At 44.3% G+C, this 16,456-nt stretch overlaps 2 protein-coding genes across 2 annotated transcripts; one reads left to right on the top strand and one right to left on the bottom strand.

Annotated features, from left to right (window-relative positions):
* Positions 1 to 394: 394 nt before the first annotated feature.
* On the top strand, positions 395 to 7,054 carry LOC123045745 (copper methylamine oxidase; the record flags this gene model as incomplete). Its single annotated transcript, XM_044468918.1, is given in 12 exon segments — positions 395 to 722; positions 2,901 to 3,010; positions 3,101 to 3,406; positions 3,668 to 3,780; positions 3,887 to 4,217; positions 4,307 to 4,522; positions 4,610 to 4,846; positions 5,145 to 5,330; positions 5,544 to 5,684; positions 6,131 to 6,399; positions 6,488 to 6,569; positions 6,699 to 7,054. Coding segments are annotated over 12 exon segments (2,325 nt in total). The 3' UTR covers positions 6,825 to 7,054.
* Positions 7,055 to 7,822: 768 nt separating this feature from the next.
* Positions 7,823 to 11,450, bottom strand: LOC123045746 (F-box protein At1g70590). The gene is made up of 4 exons (XM_044468919.1): positions 10,788 to 11,450; positions 9,750 to 9,883; positions 9,148 to 9,330; positions 7,823 to 8,508 (listed from the first exon to the last, which is right to left on the bottom strand). The coding sequence occupies exons 1-4, from the start codon at positions 11,353 to 11,355 to the stop codon at positions 8,335 to 8,337; spliced, it is 1,059 nt and encodes a 352-aa protein (XP_044324854.1). The 5' UTR covers positions 11,356 to 11,450; the 3' UTR covers positions 7,823 to 8,334.
* Positions 11,451 to 16,456: the final 5,006 nt, after the last annotated feature.

Raw genomic sequence — 16,456 nt, 5'->3', positions numbered from 1 at the left:
AACATTTCAACAAAAAATTTCCCCTAACGGCCATGGCCGAAGTCACGGTCAGGGTACGGTTGCGTGTGCATCTAGCCGAGCGAATGAGCCGGAAGTATCCTGAATCCAGGCCAGCCCACCCACCCAGATCGCACGCCCGGTCACCTTTCCCCTCGCCTTTTATAAATGCACGTGATTCCCCCGTCGCCTCGCTCTACAGAACATCCGACGCCCACGCCCCAAACCTCTCTCCGCTCCGCTCCTCTCCCCACCGCCACCGCCACCACCACCACTCCGGTGTGAGCTAGCACGATCCTCGGCTCTCTCGCGGAGAGGACGGGTGCCCGAAACCCTGGCCCGATCCCGTAGAACCCCTAGACGCGGAGGTCCTGACGCGGGGGAGTGAGAGTGGGAGCGGGGGGAGGACGAAGGCGCGGGGAGGCGGAGGCCTGTGCTGTATGTCAGATCGTGGGATCCGGCGAGGCGGAGACGGCGGAGGAGACTACGGACACGGTCAGCTCGCGAACCCGCTCCAATGGCCTCAGCTCAGGAAAAGGCGGCGCTCTGCTGCGGGGGCCCCGCGCGCGATGCCCCCAGGGCGGCGATCGCCGCGCCCGGGAAGGTCTCCATGTCCGCGGCCGGCGGTGGCGGTGAGCGCGTCGTCTCCGCTGCCGGGGGCGGCGCCGTGATGGACGACATCGCGTCCGCGGCCCAGCCCACTACCGCCAAGGCCTCCTCTAAAGGTATATACGGAAAACTCGGGGATCGCCACCTCCCTTTTTCCCTCTCTCTCTCTCTCTCCGCCTCTCACTCTCTATCGATCGGGTTGGATCATGCGACTGATTTGCGAGGGACGAGGGTGTATGATTGATCTGTGTGAGCGGGCGCAGTTGATCGGGTCATGGGAAATGGGTGCCGTGCGGCGCATGGATGGCGAAAGCTGGGTAAGGCACGTGACGGTGTTTGTGTCGATCACGATTTCTCGTGGGGTCATATGCGACTGTGGGAATGCAACCCAGTAGTGGTGGGATCTGTATAGAGTGCGCAGCTCTCCACTTCCCGTTTGCATGCAAGCGCAAAGATGAAGAAGGATCAGCCAATTATTGTTCTAGGACCAGATTCGAGATGCAGGAACTAAAACCAAAATGCGATTTATACAATTATTCACATAGTTCTGGTTTGTATGCAATCGGGGTATGCAGATCGCCATGCATTGTTTTGTAGCAGGGGCATTGTTCATCAGCATCATCCTATTAGATCTTTTAGTGACACTAATCGACCATATCAACATTTTTTTTGTGGTTTACAGTATCTTATTTAGGTAACGTGATAATTGAATAGTTGGGGCATGACGTGCTGTTGCCTGCCTACTGTGGGCTGTGCTGTCACAAACATTTCTAGTTTTTATTTTGTTGTTCACTGTTCTGGCTTTTGTGCTCGATAGTTGATAGTTGTTGGGGCTTGAACTTTTTCTCTGATCACTAGTAGCAGTGATCATTTTGTTTTCCTCTCACTTTTTGGTTGATGCTGAGGTTTCGTATAGGGAAAGCTGGGAAAGTGTGAGGGATATATATATATATAATGATGTTACTTGTTAGTTGACAATAGATGGACCAAAAAGCTTCTTGATTATTTGAGTGATGGGGCCAACACAGTTTTTTTTACTTTGGCATTCACACTTTCTGGATGCGCCTCTAGGCACCATGGACAAGCTGATCAGGCAATCTGATCTGCCTGGCCCGCAGAGTGGCCTGTGAACATATTATCTCATTGTAGTAGTGTTTGTGGGGGGCTGCTAATCATGCACAATAATCTGTCGGGCTTGGTTGGCAATGGACATTCTTAAAGCAGTGTTTGTGGGTAAAGTTACGGCTAAGCTCCCATGTAGGGACATGGTTTATCTGCACCGTCCAACTGCATCGTTTTGCAGTGTGCACACGTTGAAGGCTCGATAGTTGTCTGATGAGACCCATTCTAGCTGGTCTTTCAAGTTCATCTTACTCCCAAAGATTTGTAGTTTTTTGTGGTGTCTGACAGGATTTGAATATGTAATATAAACCAAAATGATCATTAAATATCAAACAAATCATTCTTGCCCATCTCTTCCATTTAGGAAATTGACAAGACAAGCACCCTGTTTCATTTTGTCTGAACAGATATCTTCACGGAAAAAAACATTTGGAAACGGACATAATTTAACCTTGGTAGCCCATCTCTTCGGTGTAGGAAATTGACAAGCACCCTGTTTCATTTTGTCTGAACAGATATCTTCACGGTTTTTTTTTTGGAAACGGACATAATTTAACCTGATATTTGAAATGTCTACGTTTCAGCTGTCAACCATTAATTTTTGTATTATCTAGTGAGAGGACTGTACATAATTGATGCTATTATTATGTGCTTTGTCTAATTAGATAACACTGTTTTCTGATTTAGTCTACACAATCGTTGTTGGTAAAAATGATGTGTATTTTCATATCTATGTTTATATTATTTTTTTCTAACTAAGAACCTACAAGATGGAACGTTAGTGGATGGAACAATATTATAAGACTTGCATTCATACAGTATGCTCCATGTCAGTGCAGTTTTTTAGTTGCTTATAGGAGAGAGGTCAACAACAGCCATTTCTCTATCAAGTGCCCCTTTTGCCATCCTGATATGCACATGGAGCATGGTGCTCTTGACCTGCCAAATTTTCTATTATGAATGCTTGACCTATGTCATTGAAGAGCCATGTATATCCGTTGCTCTATGATTGGTGTATGTGCCTTATGTGTTAAAATTTGTTGGAAGTTATTTGAGTGAGTCCACTAGGGATCAACTATTATAGTAGTTTGAAATGTATGCCATGTCTTAGCTGAACTATATCATACTATTCATTCCATTCCTAATGTTCTGCTGGGTGAAAAACAATGCAGGGATACCCATAATGACGAGAGCTCAAAGATTCCACCCTTTGGACCCATTATCTGCTGCCGAAATTGCAGTGGCTGTTGCAACTGTAAGAGCCGCTGGAAAATCTCCTGAGGTTTGTCAACAAGAATCTTTCTGATACCTATCCAGTTCTCCCTGTACAACCTTGAAAAATGATTTGACAAGCAGCATTCTAAAATTATAGGAACGTGACAGCATGCGTTTTGTTGAAGCTGTGCTGCTGGAACCAGAAAAGAATGTTGTAGCATTAGCCGATGCCTATTTTTTCCCGCCATTCCAACCATCACTGCTCCCTAGAACCAAAGGCTCTGCCGTCATTCCGAGCAGGTTGCCTCCCAGGAGGGCCAAGCTTGTTGTCTACAATAGACATTCAAATGAGACTACCATTTGGATAGTAGAACTATCTGAAGTGCATGCAGCTACTAGAGGTGGACATCACAGAGGGAAGGTGATATCATCTGAAGTTGTTCCAGATGTACAGCCTGCAATGGTAAGCCTACTTAATTTGTTTAAGTTTCATTGTCTGAAATTCCAATTGTTAATCTGTGAACCAGTTACTCCATATACTAGTATACAATGATATGCAACCATTATACCACTAATGGTTGCTGCCAGATAACAGTTCTTTAGTTCTCCAATATTTGCGCCTACGCATCTGCCAGAACAGTCTCTTTTGACATTCTTTTGAACCTTTATGCAGCATTTAGTTTGAAATATTTTCTTATGATTTTTTAATTATTATATATCACAGGATGCTATGGAATATGCTGAGTGTGAAGCTACTGTCAAAAATTATCCTCCATTTGTTGAAGCTATGAAGAAAAGAGGTGTGGACGACATGGAACTTGTCATGGTAGATGCCTGGTAAGCTAGGTGCCGAAATTTTATTCCATCGCATTCTCCATTGTGGGTTATCTTTCAGCTTTCATCATCATGTTATTTGATTTGAACTTCGCACATAAACCGTCAGGTGTGCTGGCTACTACAGTGATGCTGATGCTCCCAGTCGCAGACTTGCCAGGCCTCTAATCTTTTGCCGAACTGAGAGTGATAGTCCCATGGAGAATGGTTATGCTCGTCCTGTGGAAGGGATCCATGTTGTTGTTGATATGCAGAATAATATTGTCATAGAGTTTGAAGACAGGAAGTTTGTTCCTCTGCCTCCACCAGATCATTTGAGAAACTACACTCCTGGAGAAACTAGAGGTGGTGTTGATCGAAGTGATGTGAAACCTCTTATTATCAATCAGCCTGAGGGCCCAAGCTTCCGTATTAATGGCTATTTTGTGGAATGGCAGAAGGTACATGGTTGCTTAATGTTTAACCTATCATTCCAGTATTAAAAAACTTGTCACCTAGAGTTAATAACACTTTTAATGGTGTTGAGCAGTGGAATTTCCGTATTGGCTTCACCCCTAAAGAGGGTTTGGTCATCTATTCTGTTGCATATGTTGATGGTAGCCGTGGGCGTAGACCTATAGCTCATAGGCTGAGCTTTGTTGAGATGGTTGTTCCTTATGGAGATCCAAGTGAACCACATTATCGCAAGAATGCTTTTGATGCTGGAGAAGATGGACTTGGCAAAAATGCTCATTCTCTTAAGAAGGTCATTTGCTCAGTTCTAGGCGTTTTTTTCTATTTTATCAGTTTGAGTTTCATCTGACTATATTATCTATCTTTTTTGCGTGTATAGGGGTGTGACTGCTTGGGTTACATCAAGTATTTTGATGCACACTTCACGAACTTTACCGGTCATGTGGAGACAATTGAGAACTGTGTGTGTCTGCACGAGGAGGACCATGGAATCCTTTGGAAACACCAAGACTGGAGAACTGGTTTAGCAGAAGTTAGGCGATCAAGGAGGCTCACGGTGTCATTTATCTGCACAGTTGCCAACTATGAATATGGTTTTTACTGGCACTTTTATCAGGTACTATTCGAATAGACTATTTGAGATTTAGTAAATGCATATTTTGAATCCAGCTCTTCTATTGAATGGTATGATGCATCTATGTTCTACTCCCTCCGTTCCCAAATATTTGTCTTTCTAGGCATTTTAAATGAACACAACATACAGATGTATGTAGACTTATTTGAAAGTGTAGATTCACTCATTTTGCTCCGTATGTAGTCACTTGTTGAAATCTCTAGAAAGACAAATATTTGGGAACGGAGGGAGTATGATTTAGTTATTGTAATGTAACTATTAGTTTTTTCCTTGGTTATAGGATGGTAAGATAGAAGCTGAAGTAAAACTTACTGGAATTCTGAGTTTGGGAGCTCTGATGCCTGGGGAATCAAGGAAATATGGTACAACTATTGCTCCTAGTCTGTATGCACCTGTCCACCAGCATTTCTTTGTTGCCCGTATGGACATGGCTATTGATTGCAAACCTAACGAAGCTCATAATCAGGTGGGTCCCTTTTTATGCTTTTTCTTATTATCAAAATGCCATGAGAAACTAGTTCAAGAAATGGACCACTGCATGCATGTACTAAATGGAAGTTGATTGCTAGCTTCATGCCTTTTGACTATACTAGCCTTGTAGAATAACTTTGTATTCCTTCTGTACAATGCACCCTTAAATATTTGCATAGTGCATTTGACGCGCTTGTTTCTATCCCAGGTGGTTGAAGTAAATGTCAAAGTCGAAAGTGCAGGCACAAATAATGTGCACAACAATGCTTTCTATGCTGAAGAAAAGATACTGAAATCCGAGTTGCAAGCAATGAGAGATTGTGACCCTTCATCTGCGCGACATTGGATTGTAAGAGCACATACGTAGTACTCCCTCCGTCTCAAAATAAGTATCTCAACTTTGTACTAGCTCTAGTACAAATTTGTACTAAGTTCAAGACACTTATTTTAGGACGGAGGGAGAACATGCTTGTTTGTTCTCTTCTTTTTATCATGTCATTGTCGATTATTCATGGCAACACATCAAATTATAATCATCCATGATAACAGATCATATCACATTGTGCATAACTGCAAGCGTTGCTTCAGAATTTTCTGTCATCAAGCAGCTGCATATCTCCTGATTTTCTTTAGTGTCATGTCAGTAACGACATACCAGTTGCACAAGAAGCATGTCAAATGTTATCAGCACCATGTTCACACCTCTCAGCAAAGCACTTTATTATTTGTTTGGGAGCCTTGGGGCAGCTGATCATACTGCTTTTCCTTCCATGTTTCTTGTTTGCATTTGATCAGGTTAGGAACACGAGGGCTGTAAATCGTACCGGACAACCAACTGGTTTCAGACTCGTGCCTGGTTCAAACTGTTTGCCATTTGCTCTGCCCGAGGCAAAGTTTCTTCGAAGAGCCGGGTTCCTAAAGCACAATCTTTGGGTGACACCATACAAGAGTGATGAGAAGTTTCCTGGAGGGGAGTTCCCCAACCAGAATCCACGTCTTCACGAGGGTTTAGCTACTTGGGTGAAGAAGGATAGACCCTTGGAGGAAACTGACATCGTTCTCTGGTACACATTTGCCTTGCACGCTGATATCCAGCATTGTTTCTTCAGTTTGTAGTTCATGATCGTTACAACTGAAATTCTGCATCTATAGGTATGTATTTGGGCTCACCCACATCCCAAGGCTGGAAGATTGGCCGGTCATGCCGGTGGAACACATCGGCTTCATGCTCATGGTACCACAGTCTGAGCCTTTCAAAATCCTCCTTCTATAGTATACTTAGTTTTGATTCCAGAGAGGATATCGTAGCCTTCTGTCATTACTTCGCGATCTCAGCTGAAAGTGCGCTTGTTTTCTCTTGCAGCCACATGGATTCTTCAACTGCTCGCCTGCTGTTGATGTGCCTCCTGGCACTTCTGATGCCGCCGATGTCAAGGAAGCAGAGTCGCCTAAGGCCATCCAGAACGGGGCCCTTGTTTCCAAGCTCTAAGCTTGGCAGCTCTCCTCAAAAGAAGAAACTGGCAATAAAAGTTGTTATCTCGTGGTCTGTTTCGTTTTCTGTAATAATATGTTTGTTTGCTGCACTGATTGATTGTGAATGTTGAGCTGCACAAGTAGCATCTAATAATCTCTGGACTGGCATAATGCCTGCATAAATAAATGTGTGTTGCCATGCCTTCTTTTGGGGCCAATGATTATCATGTTATCAATCATTTTTTACTGGACTGGCGTAAACTAGTTTCACATCTTCTCGCAGACTTCTGAATTTCTGATCAATGTTCATACTTCAAAGGGAACGCCGCAAAGGTAAGTCTATAGTGAAGTGCAACTGTATATAGGCAACGGAACTAGGCTGTACAAGTTGCAAGCACAATGTTCAGTCAGATTTACCGCGAGTCAACTGACGCAACTAGGTGGCATTGCTAACGTAAGCACAATTGTACACGGGAAATACCCTGGTGACAGTGCATCCTATATGCACAAAATAATTTGGTAATTACACAAGAGTCAAATCTTTTCTGGAAACAAATATGCTCAAGTATTGTACTCGTGTAAAAAGTTTCGCCAAGAAATAACTTGTGTTGACTTCAGGGGGAAAAAACGAGGACAAATAGCATGAACTACTCCCTCCGTCCGGAAATACTTGTCATCAAAATAGATGAAAATGGATGTATCTAGAACTAAAATATATCTAGATGCATCTATTTCAATGACATGTATTTCCGGACGGAGGGAGTACATAGCATTCGATTTTTTTTTCTGCCCGGAATACATTGAAGTCATTCCTTGGCGAAACTTTGTATACAAGTACAACACTTGTTTCCAAAAAAGTTTCATTCTTTTTACTTCTTGCAATTACGAAATTTAGCGCATATAGGGTGCATAGGCCTGAGAGCCATAAATTCCCTTTCCGGTACGGCCATTATGGCATCAACACTGGCACGCTTCTCCAACATTTCATCACGGCGGTTCTACTGACAAGACATGAGCACATTTGAAAGCATATTATATATCTTCAACATTTCTTCAATCACCAAAACAAAGATGCGATGCAATTCTAGTTTGCATCGTTTCTTTCGACTGGTACGGTACTATACCATTTGGTGACTAAAGAGTAGTACTCTCTCCATAAAAAAGTGTTTAAATCACTAAAGTAGTGATCTAAACACTCTTATATTTCTTTATAGAGGGAGTAGCGCCCAATTGTTTCTACTGATCACCAAGATGCAATGGTTCAGTCTACAGGTCACCTGAACCAAACCATTTTTAAGCTGTACTATACAGTTTTATCCAGCATTCTGCTGCTTCGATATCCTTCATTGCCATTTGACCAACTTCCCCGTCACAACTGCAATGGTAGGTTTTGCGAGCAAACCAAGGAGAAGGACATGAAGATGATTTTAATGTAGATGTCCTTTGGGAAGCGCCTGCCTTGGAAATGATGTAGTCAATGACCAGCTCTATAAAGGGGTTGCTAGTATTTGGAAGGAACCATCTGCTCATCTTCTGGCAGAGAGAGATTTTGGTCGCCATCTATCAGCATCTGAAAGAGCACGTTGGGCAATCGCAGGAGAGAGTGATTCGAGTATTACATCTCTCATATGCGAGGCGGCACTTTCTCCATGGCGTGTTGCCAGCTCTAGATACATAAGAGACCTGACCTTGTCTCCTGCCTAAACAGCATAGGCATCATCATTAGAAGGATGTAACAAGAAGACACAACAGGTAATGCATGACTTCAAACACTTGAGAATCAGTCATTAAAATGTTACAGACAGTGCATCTGACCTTTCTTTTCAGAGAAAGAAATAAAGATAAGAATGATTGGCATATCACAAATATTATGTGTGTCAATGGCCCAGCTTGTATACGATGCTGACTTTCACTACCAGTGCAGACACTGTACCATGGTTGCTTGTTCTCAATTTTCCCTAATCCAACCATCTTGACAAAGATATTATATACTGCTGCTTTCGTTTCTGTCTACCTAGGTCTCTTTTGTGAGAATATATCTATGCCAAACTAAACCAACATCAAAATGGTGTGGTTTGGTGTAGGTCCTAGGCAGAAAGTCAGCTGCTCCTTGCCCCTACAATTGTATGCAGCCTGAGGACTTCTAAACTAAAACAACGAAGCATCACACCGTGGGCAACGATTATGCATTGATAGATGATTAGATGTAGTGGCACACAATGCAGGATGGTAGGAAAAAATAAGTACATACAATGAACACATCATTTCTTCACAAGAAAACCATTCCAAAATGAAAATACATGCATTCCCCAGGAATAAAAGGAAAAAGGATGACATACCGCACAGAGTTTAATACCAGACTCATAAAGAGCCTTTCTGTGACCACAATCAGCAGCTAGTTGCAGCCACTTCTTTGCACGCACTGGATCCTGTGTAAACCCTTCACCAAAGCCGTAACACAAGGAAACATTATACATGGCTCGTACATTCCCTCCTTCTGCAGCTCGTAAGTACCACTTTGCCTGCATTTACAAGTTTCTGTCAGTTTGAAATGTAAAGGTAAGAACCTTAACACAATTGCTACAGACGGTAATCTTGTATCGACCAGTTCATGTATTATGATGGATCCGGGTGATATAATCCTGAAAACCTTGGTAGGGTGTCAAGATCAATGAATCCGTTCTCTAAGCGAAATTCAACAACTCAAAGCATGAAAGCAACAAATCAGCTCAAAATCCCCATTGAGCTAAAATAAGAACACCTAGACACTGTCTAATGCAGAATTAGTTCACATAAGATGCGCTACCAATAAATCCCACAGAAACTAGATATCAAAACAATGAAACTGGTTCCACTTGTAAGCATCAGGAGTAACGAATTACTTTGATTTGGGAATTTTTTTTGAAAATCACAGCTGTGTAACACAGAGCTGGTATCTTACAGCTTCCCGTTGATTACGCTTGATTCCTTTTCCATTCTGCAAGCAGAGGGCTAGGTTGTACTGGGCACGAACATTGCCTGCGGATGCAGCTGGATAAAACCATCTAACAGCTTCCTCGGCCTGGGGTGGATCAGCTGTAGTGTAAAGAGATTTGGCAACATTGTCAGTTCTGAATTTCTAATGCTCCGAGATGAAGAGTTTGATTAAAAACAAGTTGGTAAAATACATAAAAGGTATCTCCTCTGCGAGTTAGGTATTTATCACTCTTTAGAGGTTATAATCAGACTGAAAGAACCCGAGACTTTACTTAAAAGGCCAGCAGAACCCCAGAGTTCTTTTTAACACTCAAACTCCTTTTATTAACTAGTGATCACAGTAGCATCAAATACAAGCAAATGGGTAATACTCCCTCCGTTCCTAAATATTTGTCTTTCTAGAGATTTCAACAAATGACTACATACGGAGCAAAATGAGTGAATCTACACTTTAAAATATGTCTATATACATCCGTATGTGGACATTTGAAATCTCTAAAAAGACAAATATTTAGAAACGGAGGGAGTAATAGGCACTAGGGGCATCATCAAACCAAGTACTAAGAGAAGAAAACCTAGCCATTCTAGCCAACTCATGCGCCACGGCATTTCCTTCCCTATGACAGTGCTCGAAATGGACCTGAATAAGATCCCGAGACATATGGTAGCAGTTATCAAAGATTGCAGCCGCCGGTCCTGAGAAATTGCCACCGCCATTCATTGCGTTGATCACGTCATTACTATGGAGTTTATGATCAACCTGGAGCAGAGCCCCAGAGTTTACCTAAAAGACCCAGCAGAAGCAAACGCCAGAGCCAGAACAATCAATAATTCCCCCTATAAAAGATCGTCTCAGACTGCGCGGTAAACAAATCTAATCACGCCTGCCAATCTAGGATAGTATGGGACCAGACAAATTCGTCCTAATAAGATTGTACTAACCATTTTGCTACCCGCTCGAACAACCCTCCAAGAAAGGAAATATAGGCCAAATCTAAGATACCTTCGAGGTAGGACACTCCGAGATTGCACATGCCGACAGGGTGTCCCAGCTCCGACGCCGCCTGGTAGTACCCCACCGCCTCCTCCCGTTGCCCCTCTTCCCAGCACATCAGCCCGGCGTCCACCATCGCAGCCGCGGACCCCAGCCTCGCCGCCCGCTTGAAAAGACCCAGCGCGCTCTGTCTCGCCGCCTTGCGCCCCTCACCGTCGAGTCCGGCGGGAACGGCTGAGCCGTGCTTGAGGCGGCGCCCGTGCGCGTGCAGCGCCGCCGCCTCGCGGAGCGGCTGCAGCGCGTCTCGCCACGAGCGGCACGCACGGCTGGCGGCTGAGACGTCGGCGGCGCCGACCGCGGACAGCGCCCGGTGGAGGAGCTCCGGCGGGAGGGACTCGAAGTCCGCGCCGGAGCAGACGGGGGCGTTCTTGGGCGGGGGAGCCGGCGGCTCCGGCTTGGGCTTCTTGGAGTGGCGGCGCCGGCGCCGGCGTTGGGGGTCGGAGGACACGCGCAGCCGGGAGGAGAAGGGCGCCGGCGAGGGGTTGGGCGGCGGCCAGGTGCGGCTCGCGGCGTCCATGAAGGGATGGGGACGCGTTCAGCCGCCCGGCGTTCGGGGGAAAGCGGTTTGGAAGGACGGGATTGCGAGGGTGGGGTGTGCACCAGTGCGGTGGCCGGGGAGGTCAATGGACTGCGGTTGGGTTAAGCCGGTTTGGTCTTGATGACCGGTGGGGCCCTCGTCGAAGCGGCCACGTAATTGGCCCGCTGACAGTGACACGTCGCGGTCGGCTGCCAAGGTTTCATTTCTTTAGGATTTTTTATAAGGAGTCCATTACCCACTTACTTTGGACAAGTTGCGAATTATTATTTTTGGATTAACGTGATCCCGAGCCGTCCAATCTTTAGAGGAGAAACCCGTCTCTCTACTTGAAACATTTCTTTTAAATAAGTTTGCAACATCAAAAACATCTTCAGCATGAACACAACTCAAGCCGGCAATTGGCTCGGGTTTGGCCGGGTCGACCTCTACGAGACCCATGCCCGATCACTCTATCGGGTCCGTCCTAGACCCACGCCCCTACCCATGGGTCTGGATGTTAATAACCTAGTACTGTATTGCCTCAACTAACAATCATTCAAAGGTTACAAACTATTTGTGGAGGAACTGGAAGCTATCTAAGGACTTACCCTCACTCGGTGGGCCATCATCATCGCAAGAGGCCCAAATCAGATGGTAGTAGGATTAGGCAATATAAAAATGGCTAGGAAGGACCACAAAATGGCTGGGTTGAATGGATAGGCTTTGGCCTTTGCCTGGCGAGGTGTGTGTATCCTCTCTTCTGTTCTTGTATTGCTCGTCTTCTTCCCCTCTCTCCTCCATGAACCCATAAGATTCTACTTGCCCACAAGTCGATGTTGTATAGCGTCACCGGGATCCCATGGTCGACGTGAACTTGACGTCAGTTGAAGAAATGAAGGCTTATCGAGGAAGACAACCATGTGAGCTTGGTTGATGATGATGACTTTGAGCCATGACATTTCTTCGTTCACTAAAGGCCACTTGCCGCACATTAGTGCCATGCATATATTGCTCTCAACTGAACACCGAACACTTAGATCACATAGCACGTGAAGTCTCAATGGTGTCGCTGTGGTAGAAATCTTTTGTCTGGATTGATTCTCAAGAGATAAGGGCCCAAAGTCAATGAACCGTGGCACCCAAGAGATCATCCAAACAATCAGGCGACTGAACTCAGACGCCAGTTGTATAAAGCAACAATTATAAAATCAGATGGATGAGCTTGTGAGAAGTTGTAGCGCGCCATGTCAATGGCAGAACACTTAGCCATGATTTCACTGGCAAACATGTTGAAACCAGATATCTTCAGCAACAAGTGAAAAGGAGAAGGCATTTTGTGCACTACTGCAGATACTTCGACAAAGAACATACTACTTGGGTTATTGTTGGAGACCCATGATGAAAATTCTTCGCACAATCATAGCTCATACAAGCAACCGTCGGATCAAATGAAATATGTCGAGAACCTCCACTGCTCGTTGTAGAGGACTCCAAGTCGATCAAATGAAATATGTCCAGAACCGTCATAAGAAGCAAGTTGCTTTTCAAGTTTCGTCTGATGACGATGAAGCTGATGATGAAGAACTTGCTGAAATCATCAGGAACAGACAAGAAAGGGCCGCTAGAGCCAAAGGCAATTATGTGCCTCTCATGCTAGATCCGAAGAAGATCCTAGACTTCATTGACCTCTGGCACAAGGATCAAAATACTCCTCTGCCTGACCTAAACCTCACTCCTGGCCAAAGTCATATGTTGACGGCATTCATCAATGAAGAAAAATGGAAATTTTAAAAGGGTAGGCAATGATGAGGACATCAATACCATTGTTACACCCACAGCCCCTGCTGCTATACATACTGGACCAATTACTAGAGCTCGCGCACGCCAACTAAATTACCAGGTACTTTCGTTTCTTGGTAATGATTCTAATGTTCATGAGAATATGATGCTGCCTAAATTGGATACATTTGTTTTGCTTACAAATGAAGGGCCTAGCTTGGAGAAGGATGAACATTGGAGCAAGAGAAAGCATGGAGATGATAGCATGCGCAAGGGGAACAAGAACGGAGTTATGAGTGATGATTTCAGGTCTTTGAAGCCACCATAACGAGTGCATGAAGCCTTGAACAAAATATACAAGATGCCACTTCATAAATTTCGTCCAGAGGCTATTATAGGTGCCGCGTCACCTTTTTATTGGGCCAGGCCCATGTAATTTCGAAATACATTAGTATAGGCTATTTTTTGAGTCTGTATGTGTGGGGAAACAAGAGATAGGGTTGATTTCGGACCCCTCCACCAAGGGCCACGAAATTCCCCCTCTCTTCCTCCATATATACAGCCCTTAGGGCACCGTTTAGACTTTGGGTTTTGTTTAGATTAAAAGTTCGCCATAGCTGCAACTACGCGTACTTCGTTTGTGTTCAACGACCAGACAAAGGCGTCACAGAACCCCACCTTGATCAATAAAGCTTTCATCTTATATTCGCAATATCCAGATTGCAATCTCAGTTTCTTGCTTGTTCTTCGTTTGCTCGCAGGAAACAGACCCTCGTGGTCAGGTTGATCGTGCTCCGGCGTGGTCAATAACCTCTCGGTGTTGGTTTAGCGATTGCTAAGGCGCGACGTCCTCGCACGTTCATAGTCGGATCGTCAAAGTCGACTTCCACCAAAGCGAAATCCATCATCTCATCGAAAGACGGGACACCTTTGCCTCTATCAAGATGTGTCAAGAAAGCTCAGTACAAGAAGGAGCGATTTCTGAAGAAAAATGTTTTGAACATGTCTCCTGAAGAACTTGTATCTTTGCAAAAGGAGATCAAAGGCCTCAGTGATGAATTTGACACCTATTATGCAAACTAGCTAGGTGCCGAAGTCAGACTTGTCAAACTGGCCAAGAACCTCAAACCCAATGTTGCAGCTCCATCGCAACAAGAAATTCCTCGGGCTGAAGCATCTGCTCAGCCTACTGAAGAAAATGCAAGCACAGCTGATGAAAATCAGGCTGCTGATGACACTGAGAGTACCAGGGCTGCTGAAGAAATTCCAGCTCCTGAAGAAAATGCCAGGGTAACCACCAACGTTGCACCTGAAGAACAATCCAGGCCAGCTGAAGCATCTGTTGTGTGTGAAGAACCTGAGAATGCCAGAGCGACTGCATCAGTCGTGCCTGAAGACACTTAGCCAACTTCATTTGCTCCTCCTGCAAAGTCATCAAAGATGAAGAATATCAACCTTCCTTCTGCATGAGAAGTGGAGAAAACCAAAGCCACGGAGAAGGCATCTGTGAAGAAGAGGAAAGCATCAATGACTATAGAGTCTTCATCTCCCAAGAAGTAAGGACTTTGACAAATTCCTTCACTAGCCCAATTGATGTCGGTCCAATCTATGTTGTGCCATCAAAGGAGATTGTCCCATATGGTGAAGACTATGTCATTTCAGATGACGTTGATGAGGAAAATCCTTCTGTTGCTTCTTCGGAGCAGTTGGATGAAGAAATTGAAGTGGATGATGTCATCTCCACACCACTGATATCATCGCCTATGCCTCAGTTCATAGCTGAAGAGGCGGGCGTTGAAGAAATGGAACAAGAAGATGTGGACATTGGTTCTACAACTCCTGTGCTGAATGATGACTATTGGGAAAGGCGTCACCCCAATTCACCGTTGATCACACCTCTGCATCAAATTCCCCAGTCCCCTGTTCAAACTAAAGAAATTCAAACGGGATCTGAAGGACATTAAACTTCACTTCTTTCCATTCCTGAAGAAGTTCCAGCTACTACAGCTGAAGAAATAGAGACTCAACACGCTGCTGAAGAACCTGAACCTTCAATTCCTCAGTCAGCAGCTCCAGAAATTTTGAAGCAAGAGGTGTGAAACCATCAACTGTTAATCTTTAACACAAGCAGCTAAACCCTCATGCTAAAAGGCCAAAGTTCAAGGCAGATGATTTCTTCGCTAAGCACCATTTTTTCACGGATTTCAATCCATATGACTCAGCAAGACTTCGACGCAAGCAGTTATGGACTACAAGCCAGATGAACTTCTATTCTTCACTCCTGTTTGAAAAGGATAAGGTATTTGAGCACCGTCAAATTCCTCATGTTGATGGATTCCATTCCTTGCTTGCAACCGATCTTAAATGTTCTTCACGAAGCTAGGCTTCTCAACTTCTGTGCTGACATCTGTGATTCGAATGAAGAGCTAATTCTTCAATTCTATGCCACACTGCACCTCACTGGAAATGTGGCTGATGTCAACTCATGGGTGCTTGACTGGATGACTAAGAACACGCACTACAAAGCCCCGACTTCTGAATTACTTCATGCCATTCCAGTTAGTCATCCGTCTGAAGGCGCAAGGCTTATGTATGAAGAACCTAAGCTTCCAAATCATATGATGCCTTTGAAGGCAGGCCAAGCCCTGGGAACCACCTTCCTAGTGAAGGATTTGCTTTATGTGCCAAGGACAATCTACCACATTCTGACCAAAACCCTCAGTCCGATTAAAGGCCACAAATCTGAAGAAGAAGAGGTTGTTGGCATCATGAAGAATCTGTTGTTCAACATGATACATGGTATTACCATTGTGACGCCCGGGTAATTAAGCTACAGTGATCCTCTGCTAATGGTGCCACGTCACCTCGTTTATAGTTGCTAATCTCGAGTTAGTTCGAAACCGATTCAAATTCAAATTCAAAATAGGCAAACAATAAAAGTTTTCAAATAATAAAACTAAAATGTTCTGGTTGTGCCAAATAATGCGTAGGTAATTATGGTGGAGAAACCACACTTGTATAAAATATGTAAGTACTCAAAATGAATATAATAGTAGCAAAACAATTAGTTAAATGATTATAAAATAATAAACAATTTCAAATGATTTTATATTAGGTGCCAAGTTAATTGCGTAGTGGCATAAGTATTAAAAATATTTTAGGTGCAACTTGGGTTTTTCATAAACATCGAAATTTAATAAAACAGAAAAGAAGAAAAGAAATAAAATAGAAAAACAAACTAACACAAAAAAAAGAGGAGAACCCCCCCTCCCACTTGGCTCTGGCCCAGCAAGCCACCGGCCCAACTGGGCCATCTCCCAGC

Source organism: Triticum aestivum, chromosome 2B (assembly GCF_018294505.1).
Source record: "Triticum aestivum cultivar Chinese Spring chromosome 2B, IWGSC CS RefSeq v2.1, whole genome shotgun sequence".
In the NCBI taxonomy this organism is placed as follows: Eukaryota; Viridiplantae; Streptophyta; class Magnoliopsida; order Poales; family Poaceae; genus Triticum; species Triticum aestivum.
Note: the sequence above shows the minus strand (reverse complement) of the source record. Positions and strands in the feature narration are given on the sequence as shown.